This window comes from Ascaphus truei, chromosome 1, assembly GCF_040206685.1.
Source record: "Ascaphus truei isolate aAscTru1 chromosome 1, aAscTru1.hap1, whole genome shotgun sequence".
Classification (NCBI taxonomy): Eukaryota; Metazoa; Chordata; class Amphibia; order Anura; family Ascaphidae; genus Ascaphus; species Ascaphus truei.
In genome coordinates, this window is record NC_134483.1 from 90,406,630 (window position 1) to 90,424,571 (window position 17,942).

The window sequence follows — 17,942 nt, forward strand, 5'->3', positions numbered from 1 at the left end:
TTAACTTTTATCCACCTATGTCCCACTCCCTGCACTCGCCCTCATGTTTCTATTCGGCACCCACACTAGAGGAAATGTTAAGCTTTTTGTCTAAGTGGTGGCAGCAAAGGAAGAAAAGGAATGAGTTGTGAATAAGGAGAAGAGAGCTTTGGAGGCAAGAAAATATAAAGTACGCATTTGTGAAATGTTACCATTGGAAAAGCTTACTACACTTTGAAAGATTTAGTAAAGTATGAAGTCTGCTGTTCAGACGTAGGGCACCTCCTTTTTATACACTGACACGTGTATGACTTGGTTTGCATAAAGAGCACAGATCCTTGATATTAACGATTACCTCACTTTAATATAATTTTAGGTAATCCTGTTTCTTGATTTCCTGTAAACTTACTCTATTTGGATTATGCTGCGGGATAAAAACATTTTTTGTAACCTATTTTTCGTTTTGTGGTCTCTATTTGTTTAAATAAATTGTCCATTCTTCTTGGAAATCTTTAATGAAACATTGTGTGTCCTTTGAGAAGTGATCTCACTATCTCTGCACGATGCTGACCGCTGTTACATAATCATTATATTTTATACTGTATGCTGCATTCATTCGTTTCCCATTGTGTAATTCCCCAGTGATGTACAGTAGAGGTTCTGCCATTTAAAAAATACATGTATGTTTATATGGAAACAGAAAGTGTAGTGATATATATATCCATGCAAGGCCTTATTTATACTTATTCTTAAAGCTGTGCGAGCATAGCATTTTCCTTGTGTTGTTATCACTTGGTGTTTCATGCTTTTCTTTTTCAATAATACATGCAGAAAACACAATAATGGCAAAGATTTCAACGTTTAATATTGTGATGCTCATTGTGTTGTATAGGTTTTTTTATCGTCAAAATGGTTAAGTCTAGACATTAAACCCACAGATTTAGCTTTACCTGATCATTTCTGATAGTAGCAATGTGTGGCCGCTTAAATATATTTTATTATCTTGTACCAATGAGAACTGTGGCTATATATATCAGCTCAATCCCGTTATAATGCGATCTGTTACAATGCGAATCCGCTTATAACGCGATGTAAGCGTGGCTCCCAATTTTCGTATTTATGAATACTTTACAACACAATTATTGGTATCTTAAATACTTTACTGTACAATGCATACAATTGTGCATTATTTCTAACGCGATCCGCTTATAACGCAATGTGATTCTTTGGACCCCAAGCACAGCGTTATAAGGTGGTTCAGCTGTATATAGTTTCCATAATTTCAATGGTTTGTGATAAATATATATCTATTTCTCACAAACAAACGATTCAAATTATTTGCAAGGACTAAATGATTTTTGTTGAAATATTGCCTCCCTCTAATTTTTTTCCATAGAAATGCTTTCTAAGTGTATATGCAATTACACATAAATATGGTTTACTTAGTATCACATGTTGCTTAAGTGTTAAAACATATCTATTTTAAAATATTAGACCAAGAGACCTATTGTAAAAGCCTTTCATATTGGTGCACCAGACATAAATGCATACTGTAGGGCGACTTGTGGGTAACTTTTATTGGAGAAGTACATGACATTGGCTTTGTCTTCCAGCTTGCAAGCAGTATTTAGAGAAGTACCCAGGAGATCAAGAGCTTCTGTGGGAAGTTGAAGGAGTCGGTCACTGGTTTCAAAGAACTCTCATTGCAAGTATATTTCAGAAGGAAGCTCGGAGATCATCAGGTAGAAACATTCCTGTAATTTACTTATTAATGCTTCAAGTTGTACTTATGCACAGAATGATTAGGGTAACCAAATGTGTACATGCTGAGCCCCGAAGAGGTTATAAAGTAGTCGGATCGCATACAGGGGTTTTTCACTGAACTGTAACAGTGCCAATGAATGGGCGTTTCCATGCGTTAATGACACGATTGGCACTATCGCACCTCAATGAATAACCCCCAGAGTCCAATAGAACCCTACATTGTTGTAACTGCAGTTTCGTCCCAGCCAGTGGCACATCATTATCTTCGAGTTGACGCCTCTGTGGGATAAACGTGTTGCAAACCGTACCTTGTACTTTTTGGGTATTCTTCTCAGTTTAATTGCAAACGATGCAATATGGGATCACAGACTAAAATGTGGCAAATGAGCCGAAAAAGGTTCAAAAATGCACATGGGAAAAACAAATGGTGGATATTGACTGTCTAATATTTTGTAAGAATCACCTGTATTTCTGGTTTCTTTTACATGTGTTAGTAGCCAGGGAGATGTAAAAAAATGCACAAGCTCCCAAACCCCCATGACATACTATTTGTAATGATGTTTTTCTGGAGACGCGGGTACATATAATCTATGGATTTAGGAAGTGCATGGTATCCCCTTTTCCACGCCAGCCAGCCCTCTTCCTATGTAAATTTGTGTAGCATAGCATTTAGAAATAGCATCAGCTGGTATTTCACACTGCTGGGTTATGAACAATGACATGAGACTCGCACAGTGACGGGGGCATTATCAGATGAAATGAGCCATGTCATAAGATCTTGTTTAAACAAATTGCATTTGTATCTTTATACCATGTTCTTTGCCAAGATTCATTAGCCAAGACTAAAAAGTGTCCTGTGTTTGATACACCGGCACATGATTGGTTTTACCCATGTTATGATCGTCACCTGATTTCTCCTGCGTGGACTCAGCTATCTGATCAAAACCTCAGGACATTACATGGTTTGAAATATTCATTCTATAGTGTGATAGTACCCCTTTAGTGGCACATCAGAGGCGCTGTTAGAGTCCTTTTTCTGTTAACTGTATCTTGCTGACCTTGGTCGGTTAGATGACTTGTTTGGCAGCCAATGATAATTTGTCTCAACTCCCTCCATCCCCCACCCACATCACTTCTCTGAGGAGCATGATTCTATGTCCTGGGTTGGTAGCGGGAGGGGTTAACCCCTTAATTGCATTCATTTCAGGTCCGAGGGCCGCTTGCTTCCCGAAGTAGAGGCCCCAGTATGGGGTACGGACATCTCGGGCAAGTTTTATTCTTCCGCGTCACATGGCCCATGACGCGAGACTTTTAAACTTGCAGTAGCTATCGGCACCCGATACAGAGGCATGTACCTTGGAAAGCAGGGGAATGAATGGGTTCAGGTCCAGAGACCACCTGCTTTGATACTATGTTATTAAAATGAAAATAAAACAAGCACGATCGCCTGTAAGAGCTGTGCAGGGAGATACAATTTCTCTCTGCACCGCTGTTCCAGACTGGAGGGAAATAGCACGGACATATCACTTGAAAAGCAAATTCCAACACATGTGCTATGTCATTTTTGTACCAAACAGTACTTACCAAGTGATATATATCTTACTAAGTACCGTTTTTTAACAAAATTCATAACATTCGGTAGGAACATGCAAACACATTCGATGTTGCAGTGATGTCGAAGCTTCCTGAATAGGCCCCTATGGATCATATGTATGAAGTCACATAACGACCTCTTTACATACAACACACAGTTTATGAAGATTTATAATACTTTACAAAAAAATCTACATATGCAATAGTACATAGACACCATAATCTTCTAATGTACTTATCAAATTGTCTTTTGTTTTTGTTTTCCCCAACTACAGAAGCTGCCAAAAGTGACACAACCTTGGTGCATTCAGACGCATGCGCATTGCAGCCTCGAGCTGAGCCTGAAGCTGGGAATGAGCAGTGCTTAGAGATTCTGACTCAGTCTACTGGGCCTTTTTTAACAGTGGGTGTCCAGCTCTGTTTCTGGTTTTAGATGGGTTACCAAGTTTAAGTTGCACTGGGTTTGTGCAATATGTTTACAAAGCACATCCATAACATTATTGTTTTCAATGAAATATAGACCCATTTTTAATAAGTGCTGCTAATATTCAAGTCAATAGGACATACAGTACTTTATTACCTTAGCTTAGTAAATATGGCCTATAATGTATTTATTAAACTATGCAAGATAGCAGTAATGTTTTCCACACCTAAACTCCATTTCCATGTCTAAAATGACATCATATATCGGAGTGGATCTCCTCTTCATATTTGCTGACAATTTGTGCCACACCCCACGTAACCTCCACACACTTAACTAAGCTGCCGCCCCTTCTCTGCAGTCTCGCAGAGCTCACTATTCTACAAACCACGTATGTGTTCTGGAAGTCTGGTGTGTTGCCTCTAAAAAGGAGAAGTGCCTGACTGGCTGTAGTAATACAAAGTAGAGGATAACCAAGGTGTTAAGTTACTAATTAATTAATAAATAATACAGTCATTTTATTTTAGGTTGAACCAGAGACAGAGAAAAATGTCAAATATACAAGTGCCAGCACTTCTGAAGGTAAATAATTCATCACAAATAATTGCAGTGTTAAAGTCACAATTATTATAACAACACAAGAATGAAGTAGTTATGGTCTCTTAAACTCTAATACAACATTTATTGTTATACTTTTATATTAATGAAATATTACTCTGCGCAGAAGTAATGCATATGTTCCTTCAGAGGGCAGCACGAAGTGGACTAAATTAAGTGCATATGTAATATATTTGCTTATTAATTATGTTCATTTTCTAACATTACAACTGTGTGCAGACTTTACGACCCATATTCACTAAGCAGTGCTATTCCTTAGGACACTTTCTGCTTCCGAAAGACGCCTTAATATGTTATTGAAATGAATAGGGTGGGTTAGGGTTTCACTCAGCCCACTAAATGTGGGTCTACATTATTTGCTGTTCAACTGAATGGCTGGTAGTTGACAGTATGAACTGCTACTCTTTTTTGAGCAAAAGGAGCGTGTCAGATCTGTAGGAAGAGTGCAGTGCATCAGGCTGGATACTTCTCTATTCTTTGTTTCAGCGTCTGATGTGACCCCTGTTTCCACTCGCACAAGAAGCAGCAACTTGAAACGCCCAAAGATTGGAAAGCTTCAGGAACCCGAGCAAGCAGAAGAGGACAACAGCATCAGTCAGAACCCATTTAGCAGGTGAGTTGTCATTCAGTTGACTGCTTATATATTTATTATGTGCCCAGTGGTTAGTTGCAATCCATACCTGTCAATCCCAAGGCACAAAGTAATATTGAGATAACGGTTGGTCCCACTGCCTCCCCTCCTTGCAATAGCGCTCTGCTGAAGTGCTATAGATTTATGGCCTAACTGTTTCCTGCTTGGCTGTGAATGACAATCGCAGAGCTGTGAAAAGTCGCACCCCAGAATTCATAGCGGCAGTCACACCACTAGAACCAGCAGGGCGATTAAAATGAAATACCCAGTCAGTTGCAGGCCCAGGCAATAGACCCTATAAGGCCGTGGGCCTGGCGCTTTGCACCAGCTACATATCCGTCCGTACAGTGAGCAGCAAATCCATCAAGAAAACATCTTATGGCAGGGATAGGTGCGGGTTCAGTTTAACCCCAGGATCACTAATTAGCATGCAAATAAGTGCATCACCTAATTATATATGCAAGAGCTTTAAATATAACAATATTATTACAAATGAGCATGCAAATGTATGCAATTCAAGAATTAATGGCTAGTAACCACCCTACACACAATGTCATTGCAGCGACTTCTATGAGTTACCGCTCCTTTGTATTGGTAGGGTTATTTAATGCTAAGATACCGCTATTCTGGTGTATGCAAATGAGATGGACTATCGCAACGCACGTATGAATTAGTACTTCATGTGTACGGCGCTATTCCTAAAAAAAACAAATATCGCTGCAATCCCAATTTTTGATAACGCCAAATTTAATGCAGCAATATGGTGCTATAGTGAATCTAGGGACGGTGTACTTTCTAACCACCCACCCAGCAAGTACAATGTGTGTCTTATGCTGTTTGTTTGCAGGTTCGAACCTAAGGAACAAATAGTGCAAAATTTTAACGAATTGATAATACAGCTAGCAGAAGAGAACGAGGAAACATTAAATACTAAGATCTCGGAGGAAACATCAGCTAAACAAGTGGAACAACTGTCAGAAGAAAATCAGGATATACATAGAATACCAGAGGATGACCTGGAGGATAAGCAGGTAGTAACAATAATTCTAAATAGCTTTATCCTTAAAGAAATCACTTCTAAAAAGCACAGACAGCTCTTAAACATAGTCAGCACTCTGCTTCTATTTCTATTAAGAAATTATAGATAGATAGATAGATAGATAGATAGATAGATAGATAGATAGATAGATAACGGTAGTCAACTCAACAAGAGTAAACAAAGGACAGCACTCAGTGGTAGATGAAAAAACCTGTATTCAAAGTAGACAGCAGCACAAACAAGACCAACGTTTCGGTCCTCACAGGGACCTTCCTCAGGGCAGTGCAGCACTGCAGGAATCTCCCGCTGTGCTCGCGCGCTCATGCGCGTGCACACACGCTCTCCCAAGCGTTCTGCTTGGGGAGACAAGGGAGAGATACTTTGGTGCTGAGAGCAGGGTCACATGACCCTGCTCTGACAAATGGGAAGAGTGAAGGGGCGTGTTCTACTGTCCTGTCACACACACACTGACACTGAATTCAGCAGAGAGAAGTGGAAAGGAGGGGGGGGCAAACGGACTGAGAGGGGGGGCAAACGGACTGAGAGGGAGGGCAAACGGACTGAGAGGGAGGGCAAACGGACTATGGGGGGGGGGCAAACAGACTATGGGGGGGCAAACGGACTGAGAGGGGGGGGGCAAACAGACAGGGGGGGGGCAAACGGACAGGGGGAGCAAACGGAGTGCTGCTGTGTGGTGGGGGGGGCAAACGGATTGCTGCTGTGTGTTGGGGGGGCAAACGGAGTGGTGTGGTTGGGGAGAAGGTTAGAGAGAGGGGGGGGGCGGGAGAGGGGGCAGGGGAGAGAGAGTGTGGGTGGGGCAGGGGAGAGAGCGCGTAGGGGTGACGGGGGAGAGCGCAGGGGGGCGGGACAAAGCGCAGAGGGGGAGAGAGCAATGGGGGGGGAGAGAGAGAGAAAGAGAGCAATGGGGGGGGGAGAGAAAGCAAGGTGGGGAGAGAAAGCAAGGGGGGGAGAGAAAAGGGATGGCCGAGAGAGTGAGGGGGGTCGGGAGAGATAGCGGGGGGTGGGGGCAGGGGAGAGAGCGCAAGAGGCGGGGGGGAGAGAGCGCAGGGGGGACGGGGGAGAGAGCAATGGGGTGGAGAGAGAGAAAGAGAGCAATGGGGGGGAGAGAGAGAGAGCAATACAAAGCATGTTTTCATAAGTAGATATTTTATACAAACAGCTGGCTTTGGAGATGGAGCAGCCCAGTGTGAGGGACAGTGTGATCGCTGTGATACATTCCAGTCTGTAGCAGTCCTTGGAATTCCCAGAGAAGGTGCTCTCTCCTGTCAAATTATTTGTCACAATCCACTACTAAGAAAGTGACTATTAAAGCAGCTATACCCCCAAAAGTATATGTGATTTTAACTCATAAGTTAGTACCTTGTCCCAATAATAATCATTTTAATTTTCTAGAGCCTGAGGTTAGCATGATAATCTTTAGAGTACACTGGGCTCTGGGGAGAGCACCTTTATAACCTTCTTAATATTTCAAATGCTTTTATCTACTGAACTGAGCACTAGATTTAAAAAAATAAAAACAGCATTGGAAAGGGAACCCATGACTATCTGACCACTTGGTTAGCGAATGGGTTAATACACTACCGACACACTTTATTGAAGTGTGGTCGGTACCGCAAGCCGGGAAATCTCCCGGCTTGCTAGTGGCCGCCCCTCGGCGTGCCGCGTGTCATAGACGCGCGGTCACGCGTCATCGGGAGCGTGCGCCCCCTGCACGCGTGTCCAGGGGCTCCCCGAGGGAGCCCTGGTGTCCCGCGATCGCGGGACAGCGGCAGGGGGTTCCGGCGGACCCGGCAGCGGTAGGGAGAGCGCCCCGATCGGAGGGCGCTCTTCCGCTGCTTCGGCGTGCGCCCGTCACACTCGGGCGCGCGCCAGGCTACTGCTGCGGCACAGAACGGGCAAATGCTCGAATAAACTGTGCCGCAGCAGTATGTAGTTAAATGTGCTATATGTTATATTTTATCACCTATTCCATGTCGGCTTAGCTTATCTTGCCACTATAACACAAGTCTAGGTTGGTGATTAAAAAAAATGTGTTTGTTTTTTTTTGCGTTGGCACGTTGCCGCTAAATATCAGAACTTAATGACTCACCAAAAGGAAAATTTGCGGTATTTAGTCAATTTGGTCACAATATTTTTATCGGATGGGCTAAAAATGTGTTATTTTTAGCGGTACGACGTTGATGACTTATAATAACACTTGTTTTTGTCTATAATACCGCATTTTCCCCTACGAGAGTAGGAATTTGGGCTTTATTTAATATGCTGTGAAGCCGCTTCTCCGCGCCAGGGAAGCCTCCGAGTTCTTGAATAAGGAGCATATTCAGGTAGGGCCTTGGAGAGAGTTACTTCCAAAGAAAGATCCATGGTCAGAGACCAGAGTTAATAAGCAATGAGAAAAACGATGAACAAGAGAGAGAACATTTGACATTTGCACCAGAGAACCAAAAGTGAATCTTAAAATCTCTATCAGGCTTATATTCTGAAATGACTTCCTTGATAAACCCATCTAAGTAAGAGCCACAGAGAAACAATGAGTCTGCATTACAGGACCCATGCATGGATCGCATGTTGCTCTTCCCACTAACATTATGAATCTTTACACCCAGGCAGCCAGGACTGTGACTTCTCTGGGACATTTAAAATTCAGCTGTCCTGAGAAGCTAAGAGGTGCAAACATCCGATTGTGGGGGAGTGTTTGACACTTTCTCTCTTCACTAGCAATACAGAGATGATGTTTCACCAGGTGGACTACCATCATATTCCTTAAGCAATACCAATCCCTGTAGGTTACGTGTAACTGTGGAAGGTGCATGTGTCCAGGATAAGTGTTATGTGCTTGATTGCATTTTAGGTGGCAGAACTGGAGCCAGTGAACGGCGACATGACAAAGGAAGTCTTCCAGCCACCAATGATGGATGCAGAAAAAATAGCTAGGGAAACTTTGGATACAGAATCAAATTTAGAGGCTGGTGATGCAGACGAGAAGTCTCTGACCACTCTTGTTTCAGTGAATATGGAGAAATCATTTGAAGACTCGTTTCCCGATCAGGTGAGAAAGCAATGGAAAATGCCAGTGGTAATGTATTTTTACCCCCTTGCTGCCAGAAGAGCTTGCAAAGCAAATGCACTATAACAGGGGTGGCCAACCTGTGGCCGAAGGCCTCCAGTGCTTTATGTGCGACCCCTGAAGGATAAAAAAAAAAAAAAAACGGGGGCTCTTACTGCAGACAGTGCAGAGAGACCATAGAGACATGAAAGAGGAGAAGCCAAGAGCGCCCCCTAAACAGCTCCTCTCCTGAGCTTCTATGGACCAGCGACCCCTGGTGGGCTCCCCAGCAGCACAGGGTACAGTGAATATGCACCCTGTCTGCTGAGAGCTCAACATGGGCTGACTGTTCCTACCTTGCTCTCCAGTCTCCACAATCACCCCACTGCCTCATTCGTCTCTCCTGTCCCCACTTTTCTCTCCAACTGCCCCATCCCACACTGCACCATGTCACCCCCTCTTTCCCCTGTCTCCAAGTATTAAACTCTTTGCCCCTCCTCGTGTCACGCCCTCTTTGCACCTCCCCATGTGTCTTCCCCTCTTGCCCCCCTCCCAATCCATCACCCCTCCCCCCCCTTCCCCATGCGTCATCCCCCCATGTGTCACCCCCTCTTCCCACACTTCCCCCCCTCCCCTCCTGTGTCAGGTTATGTATATTCCCTGTGCCAGTGTATAGTGCCGTCAGGTTATGTCCTGTGTCAGTGTGTATTGCCGCTGGCTACATTGCTTGAAAGTTATACTCCACACCACTATACACTGACACCGACTATAACCAGACGGCACTAGACACTGACACTGTGCATAACCTGACGGTACTATGCACTGACACGGCCAGGTTAAGCTCTGTGTCGGGGTATACAGGTATTCATTTGATTTGTGTTCTTATTGTGGCCCTTTGACAATGACGGGTAAATTCTGACTCCAACTCTGTAAGGTTGGCCACCCCGACACTAGAGGGATATGTCTCAGCAATGCTCTGGCAGCAATGTTATCTGATCTATTTAAATAGATATGTGTAGATTAATTTTGAGTGCCGATACCTTTTAGAGGTCTAACAGGGTTCTTCCTTCCTGATTTTGTACTCATGGTACACGGGTCAATGCAACCAATGAGGTTTTCAAAAGCTCTGTACACTACAATTTCCATAATGAAGAACCGCATTTTTCTAAGGCCATTACGGCTACTAGAACTTTGAACTGCAATACAGTGGATCTGTGTCAAAGGGTAATATTGAGAGTATGCTGTAATTAAATTATGGGTTTTTACACCTGTCCTCAGAGATCCACAGCTACATCATGTTTTTGAGATTACTAATTAATGTGCATATACATACACATTAAATGCATTTTGTTCACAAATATATGGTCATTGTTTCCAAACGTATTGCTTAATTATCCTGAGGAAAGGACGGCAAACGCTTGAATTACTGAGACACAAATCTGAACGTCAGGGCTGTGCTGAAGTAGAGACATTTTTTCATATGGTTTTACTTTTCCACAGGTCTCAATCCCAGAGGATTTAGAAATTCCAACACATGAAAACATGACAGCTGAAGTAGAGGAAACAGTTATAGAACAGGACAATGTTTCCGAAAAGAGAGCAGCAGAGGAAGACACAGAAACATGTATTCCCATGTCATGTGAAGACGTCTCGGATAATGGGCTGCCCAGCTACGTGGAAGCTAGCCCCGTGGAAGAGTGCGTCCTGTCCGACGATGCAGCGACCCTTGATACATGCTCCCTAGAGAAACCAGACACAAATGTGCAGCCGGATGCACTGCAGGAAACGGCTGTTATCCGGCAAGGCCCTTTGCTGGTGGTTGAACTTCAAGATCTAGCACTCCAGCAACAAACAGAAGGACAAAAGAGCCAGTCCGCAGAGCAGTCCGAAGAGTCTGCTGGCGAAACCGATCAGTCAGCACAGAAATCGGTGGAGAGAGGTGGCGAGAGCAGCTCGGAGGATGTAGAAACAAAGGTGCCCGTAATAGAGAGAAGGGCCTTGCGCAGGAAGTCAAGGGCATACAAAGGACCTGCAAAGAAAAGGAGCAAGTTATCACCGTAGCTGAGGGTTGTGTGGAATACATGTTGCTGTTGTTGTTGTTGTTATTCACATACTATTTGTAACAAAAATAATAATTCTAGATTTTTTTGTTTTTTTTAAAGTTCTATAAAGTTGGGGGACATAGGTAACAAACATTTGTAACTTACATTTTAAAGATTTCTGGTTGATGTTATTTACTCTATTTGTGTTTTTCTTTCTGCATGGCCCAAGTTCCAACAATTGGTTATTCTTTACACGTACAGAAATGCTGAATAGAATAATAGCGCACTTGGCATTATAAAACAGCTCGTGTCCAGTGAGCGATCCATCGCAACCTTTTTGCTCTAAGAAGAAGTGTTGAATACTTGCTGCCAGTGAAAACGACCTTCTTCAATGATTTTGAAAACGTTTGGCAAAGTTCATTAGAAAGAAGAGTAACAATGGATAATAACTGCTAGTGCGCCAGACAAGTATGGGATGTTCAAGTGAATGATGGTTAGCGACTGCTACCTGCAGTTGCTGTCTAGGGTATTACCCCCCTTAGTGTACTTGCCATTCCAGTAAGTGAAAGTCTAACGTACATTTTTACACTTTTTAAAATGTTTCTAAGCTGGAGAAAGGCTCTCTGAAAATTCCTGATGCCTGGGATAGAGCAACATGGCGGAATAGAATCCTATGAAGCTCAAATTCCAGTCTTAAGCGTTCCACTGCCCTCACTTGGGAGGGGATCTAATAAACAGTGAGGAAGAGACACGCAGGGGATTCTGAGAGAGGGAAAAGCAACTAAAGAGTCTCCCTGATTTAATGGCCATTCCTAAAATTAAAAGGTTTATGAATCAGAAGATTTTGGGATAATAGGGCAGTATTTATAATAAGACCACTGATTCATATGGTGTACTTAGCGCAATGTTTATTTTGGGTGGGATTGCACCTTTAACCTCTACGGGCCCTAATGAAGAGCCTTGTACGTCATGTGCACTTGCTTGGGGAAATCGAGCTGACTGCTCCCACGGTGTGGCCAGTCGGATTCAAATGGAAGAGAAGTTGCTACCACTTCTGTTTCCCGGCATTCGGGCCTGAGCGCGTCATGTGATCGCTTTAGGAGTGATCCCATGACGTGAAAGTGCCAGAAGTCTGCTGGCAAACCCCAGGCACTGGAAAGGTTAAGAATGAGAGGGATTAAGTTTTATTCACCCAGTTTTTTGTTGGATACTTGACAATATGGGTATGAAAGGTAGAGGTATGTGTTTGTACGTGCCGGGCAGTAATGAAAGGGTAGAGGTAAGTGTTTGTACAATGTACCGGGCAGTAATGAAAGGGTAGAGGTATGTTTGTATGTCCCGGGCAGTAATGAAAGGGCAGAGGTAAGTGTTTGTACAATGTCCCGGGCAGTAACGAAAGGGTAGAGGTAAGTGTTTGAACGTCCCGGGCAGTACTGAAAGGGTAGAGGTAAGTGTTTGTACGTCCCGGGCAGTAATGAAAGGGTAGAGGTAAGTGTTTGTACAATGTCCCGGGCAGTAATGAAAGGGTAGAGGTATGTTTGTATGTCCCGGGCAGTAATGAAAGGGTAGAGGTAAGTGTTTGTACAATGTCCCGGGCAGTAACGAAAGGGTAGAGGTAAGTGTTTGAACGTCCCGGGCAGTACTGAAAGGGTAGAGGTAAGTGTTTGTACGTCCCGGGCAGTAATGAAAGGGTAGAGGTAAGTGTTTGTACAATGTCCCGGGCAGTAATGAAAGGGTAGAGGTATGTTTGTATGTCCCGGGCAGTAATGAAAGGGTAGAGGTAAGTGTTTGTACAACGTCCCGGGCAGTAATGAAAGGGTAAAGGTATGTTTGTATGTCCCGGGCAGTAATGAAAGGGTAGAGGTAAGTGTTTGTACAATGTCCCGGGCAGTAACGAAAGGGTAGAGGTAAGTGTTTGAACGTCCCGGGCAGTACTGAAAGGGCAGAGGTAAGTGTTTGTACAATGTCCCGGGCAGTACTGAAAGGGTAGAGGTAAGTGTTTGAACGTCCCGGGCAGTACTGAAAGGGTAGAGGTAAGTGTTTGTACGTCCCGGGCAGTACTGAAAGGGTAGAGGTAAGTGTTTGTACGTCCCGGGCAGTAATGAAAGGGCAGAGGTAAGTGTTTGTACAACGTCCCGGGCAGTACTGAAAGGGTAGAGGTAAGTGTTTGTACGTCCCGGGCAGTACTGAAAGGGTAGAGGTAAGTGTTTGTACGTCCCGGGCAGTACTGAAAGGGTAGAGGTAAGTGTTTGTACGTCCCGGGCAGTAATGAAAGGGCAGAGGTAAGTGTTTGTACGTCCCGGGCAGTAATGAAAGGGCAGAGGTAAGTGTTTGTACGTCCCGGGCAGTAATGAAAGGGCAGAGGTAAGTGTTTGTACAACGTCCCGGGCAGCAACAACACCCATTTATTTATTGTCTGTCCAATAAAAGAGCACGCTGAAATTAAACCAAAAGAAAAGGATTTAGCTGCCAAATTGAAAATGATAAAGGACGAATCCATAGCTCGGTGATCTGCACTATTCATACTCTATATATCCACTGATATGAAATCAGAAACAATGCAATGTATTCAAAAAAGGTGAATGCTGAAAGGCACAATTACAGCCCAAGCAGCTAAAGAAGGGGGAAGTGAAGGGGCATTGGAAGGGCTGTGCTGGTGCCAGTCCTTAGACTGATACACGCTCAGGGGGGATTATTCAATAAAGTGCTATAGTACAGATTCGCCATCGCCACACAGACACGCCTATTGGCTTGAATGGTAGCTTGCATTTGGTAGTGCCAAATCGGCACTGTAGCATTTTATTGAATAAAGCCCAACAAGCAGTGCAGGGATTAAACTAATGAGCATCAGAGTTTAGCACCATTTTTAATGTAGACGAGATTCATTCCAACTCAGTCGTGGATTCGAAACAGTGGCTTCAAAAAATGATGCAAGTCATTTACATACATAAGCAAAGCAGCTTTATACCTTCTACAGCTCCAAATAATCAGTCTCCATCTCTCTTTCCCTAAAGCAAATTAGGTCAAATACGTTTAATTATACGCAGATTTTTGAGAGCTGTGGTAACATCAGGAAAAAAATTGTAGCAATCTATATATTTAGAAGCAAAAGAGTTCCATAAATAGGTGTTCAGTTTGACATCTCTTGTGATTGTGTGCACCACATAAATAATACCAAAGGAATCTCATCCGATGTCCAATGTGAAGTTGTAAAAAACGTTAAACAAGGAAAGCTGCGGTGTAAGTAAATATATGCACCGCTATGCGGCTTGGAATAACAAAGAACACACAAGTGAACATTCCAAGACCAGAGGAAGTGTCCTTATTGGGAGAGAAATTCCAAAGCCACTAGGAAGTTTAATGCGGTTTCTTTTTCAGTGTATGACACAAGGACATTGTTTTTCAAATCCTATTCTCGCGTGACCTCACAATCTTGTGGTTCTAGTTGCGGTCAAGTGGTTTACACCTCGCAGCGTTGGAACAGACCTCGTAGAATTAACTCCATGATTTGTTTTGGTGTCCTATGTCAGACGCTTTTTGACTTGTACTTTTTTTTTTAATCAAATGTTCATAGTTTAGAGTTGCAGGACCAGTCTCCCAACACTGAATTTGTCTTTAAAACAGATTCCAAAAACATTCACTGGTTTTTATTTAAAGCAGCCATGTGTGCTGATCATTTTAGTTTTTTCTATATACCAGAACTGAGCGACAGACGTCTGGGTTCTGGGAACACACCACTCCCGCTACTTAACCTGTATGTGTCGGACAAGAATACTTGTCCAGTAGACACAATATGACCTCCAGCGCCAATCTCGCTCTGGAGGCCAATTAAAAGCTATGACTTGATAACTATTTTGCTTCTACTATCAGAAAAAGATATGTGATTATCTAGGGAATCGGCGGGTCCTTGGCAGTAAGACCACGATTCAACTCTTAAGTGATCTCCCGGTACTTGTACTGAAAGTGAAAATATATTTATGGGGAGATGGCTTCCTTAATTTTCTCAGAATTGCAATAGTTCAGCAAGTGGAATTACAGATGCGACTTGGCTGGGACTGCTCATTTAGGGAATCCCTTATCAGCATTAATGTAATGATAGGATCTTTGTGTGCTTTGAAATGACCCCATAATGTAGTTATAACAAAAATCTAGCTCATGCTAAAAATGTTTTAACTCTAGAAAGATCTCTTTACTCAAAGCAAGGCTTTTATAATCTACTTTGTTCTTTTTAAGGCTCTAGGACGTCACATTTCATAAAGTATCCTTGAATGAGAGAACTTGGCTAAGGTATTTACTGCGGTAAGATTGAAAGTAAAAAGGTTCACTTGGATAACATCTTATTATGTTCAACTAAAAGAGGTTACCTTCTGTATCATTATACATCAGTATTTTAACCATTTCACTTTTCTGTTGCCAACGATATTTGAGGATTATAAATGTACAAAAAAATGTCCTCGTTTGCAGTGCAAATGTTTCCGCTCGTTTTTTTAAAGAAATTTGCGACTTTAGATCTTATTACGTGAAAGCTCGCCATCTTTGCAGCGTAGGTATGAGCAATGAGAAACTCCTGGAGATTTTTCTTAAATTGTATTTTTTTTACGGGAAATTCTCTGCCAGCGACTTCTTGCAAACTCTTGTAAGTATGCCCCTCTCCCCATGTGCATTGAAGCTGAGCTCCATTTTGATTTTGAACATACAGTGTACTAGAGTTATTATTAATCCATTTTGATTGACTTAGCCAACTTTTAAGACATATTTTCTTGGCGGGCCGGAGGGGGAGGGTGGAGGGGGTCAGTTGCAGTATAAAGTAGTATGGTTAAAGCAGACAAATATTTTAGACATGTGTGAAAAGTTTTACCGCAGATAAACATACAGTGTACTAGAGTTTCTCTGTTTTAGATTGCTGGCACACAGGAGGGCACCCAAATTACCCCATCTGTGTGTAACGGTTTTTGTGAACCGGCCTGACCCACCCAATCTCACATTGGCCCCTGTGGTCTAACCGGCCCCCATTACAGTGTGGTAGTGTCTGGTGATGCACCTGTTGGCAACAGGACTCCTGAGTCTCCCGCATGATGGTGTGTGGGGAGGACCCGTCCAGACAGGCAGCTGAGGTAGTGCGCTGAGTCTCACCTAGTTCCAGTGCAGCGCCTCCACCTCATCAGGGTCCCTGCGTCCGCATGGGGATGATCCTGTTGAGGAACTCCTCCGTGGTGCTCCTCTCTGTACATTCATTCCACACATGTACACAAGAGGGTTTGTGATTGAGAACATCTTTATTGCCTGAGTGGGCTAGCTGCCCCTCGCAGTAGATATCTAGCCACTCATGTCCAGTCAGTGCCTCCCTTTAAAAGGTGTATCTCTCCTTAGATAGGGATTCCCTATCCCCGCAGGGATCACTGCCCTGTGCCAGGTCCCTGGACACAGTCTCCTCTTCAGTTACTATAACATAACTAGAACTCTCAGTAACTCAGGCTAGTACTAGAACTTGAACTTCTGCCAGAACTCCTCCTCCTCTTAGCAGAACTGGATGCAGATCTAACTTTAGACTCAGTGCTGTGCCTTATGTACACTCTGGAAGCTGACACACCTCTGACATCACTAACCATGGAGTCAGAGCATGTGACCACTCCCATCCATACACAGGGCACCCCACCAGGGTGTGAGGGCAAACCTCCATAATTACTGCTGGCATGCCCACAACTTACCAGGCCTTACTGTCAGCAGGAGAGATGACTGTAGCCATTTTACATGACCGCTACATTCTCCCCCTGGTGAATCCCATCGTCCTCGCTGGGACCTAAATTTGTATACCCTTTTCCAGGAAGCACTGAAATACAACACATAATTAGGTTAACTTCACATACAAATTTCCATGGTACATAACAAAATGTCTACAGTACATTCCGCCAAGCCCGCCCCGACCAGCAGCCACGAACCCGCGTAATGTATTAGTACCCCCTAAAAATAGTGACTCGGGTCAGGTTTCTTGACCTCTCTACCGCCCATGTCTAGGACCGTGACGTGATAGTGCCTAGGCAGTCCCCTCTCAGGCCTATATGTCACCCTGTGTTTATAAATGTTTCTGCCAATGCCCCATACACGCACTAAGTGCTCTATCCGCTCCTCGGCCTTCTTCCCTACTACTGCACTTCCTCTTCCTACTAATGCATTTCAATGGCCTCCCTAAGCCACCTATCTCTGTTTTCCTCTATTTCGTCCATAAGAGGCTCAGGGACATACGGGTACTCCAACCCGTGGGATGATTTATACCGAGCCATTATGGTCCTCTCGGCCCTACTTATCCTGGTCAGGTCAGCCTTACCTGCCCTCCCAGGTAACACCCATGATAGGGGCTCATCAGGGTCCACGGGGTCTGATAGGATACTAGGACCCATGGGTTCTATCTCCCTATGCTCAATCTGCAGCCACCGCTCTTGCAACTCTCTGTCCCTTTGCTCAGGTGTAAACTCCCACAGCCCACCAGTAATCCACTACATCTTCTCGCCGGATGAGGAACCGAGTGCGGTCCATCCACGCGGAGTACCCTTCGAATAGTGGGGCCCACCAACGGTTCTCTCTAAATTTATTTGACCCCCCTGACTCCCTATCATCTTCAAGGGAAAATACCCCCGACGACCGTTCAGATCGCGGTACAGACCACCTATAAGATCCCGGGGCCTTTTTCACCGTTGCAGGAACTGCAGGGGGCAACCACCGGCCTACCGCGGCCATTCTCAACTCTCCCCCTCCCCTAGAATCGCCCTCCATAGCGCCACTGCGCTGTC

General features: G+C 43.9%; 1 protein-coding gene across 4 annotated transcripts in view; it reads left to right on the top strand.

The window, feature by feature from the left end:
* Nucleotides 1-11,345, top strand: part of FAM169A (family with sequence similarity 169 member A) — a 55,143-nt gene extending 43,798 nt beyond the window's left edge. For all 4 annotated transcript variants that reach the window (XM_075591577.1, XM_075591596.1, XM_075591586.1 and 1 more), the window contains exons 7-13: nucleotides 1,593-1,721; nucleotides 3,612-3,739; nucleotides 4,285-4,339; nucleotides 4,862-4,988; nucleotides 5,854-6,037; nucleotides 8,918-9,115; nucleotides 10,613-11,345. In XM_075591577.1, coding sequence (XP_075447692.1) covers nucleotides 1,593-1,721; nucleotides 3,612-3,739; nucleotides 4,285-4,339; nucleotides 4,862-4,988; nucleotides 5,854-6,037; nucleotides 8,918-9,115; nucleotides 10,613-11,173 — 1,382 coding nt within the window. In that variant the 3' untranslated portion in view covers nucleotides 11,174-11,345. The remainder of the gene's footprint in view (nucleotides 1-1,592; nucleotides 1,722-3,611; nucleotides 3,740-4,284; nucleotides 4,340-4,861; nucleotides 4,989-5,853; nucleotides 6,038-8,917; nucleotides 9,116-10,612) is intronic.
* Nucleotides 11,346-17,942: the final 6,597 nt, after the last annotated feature.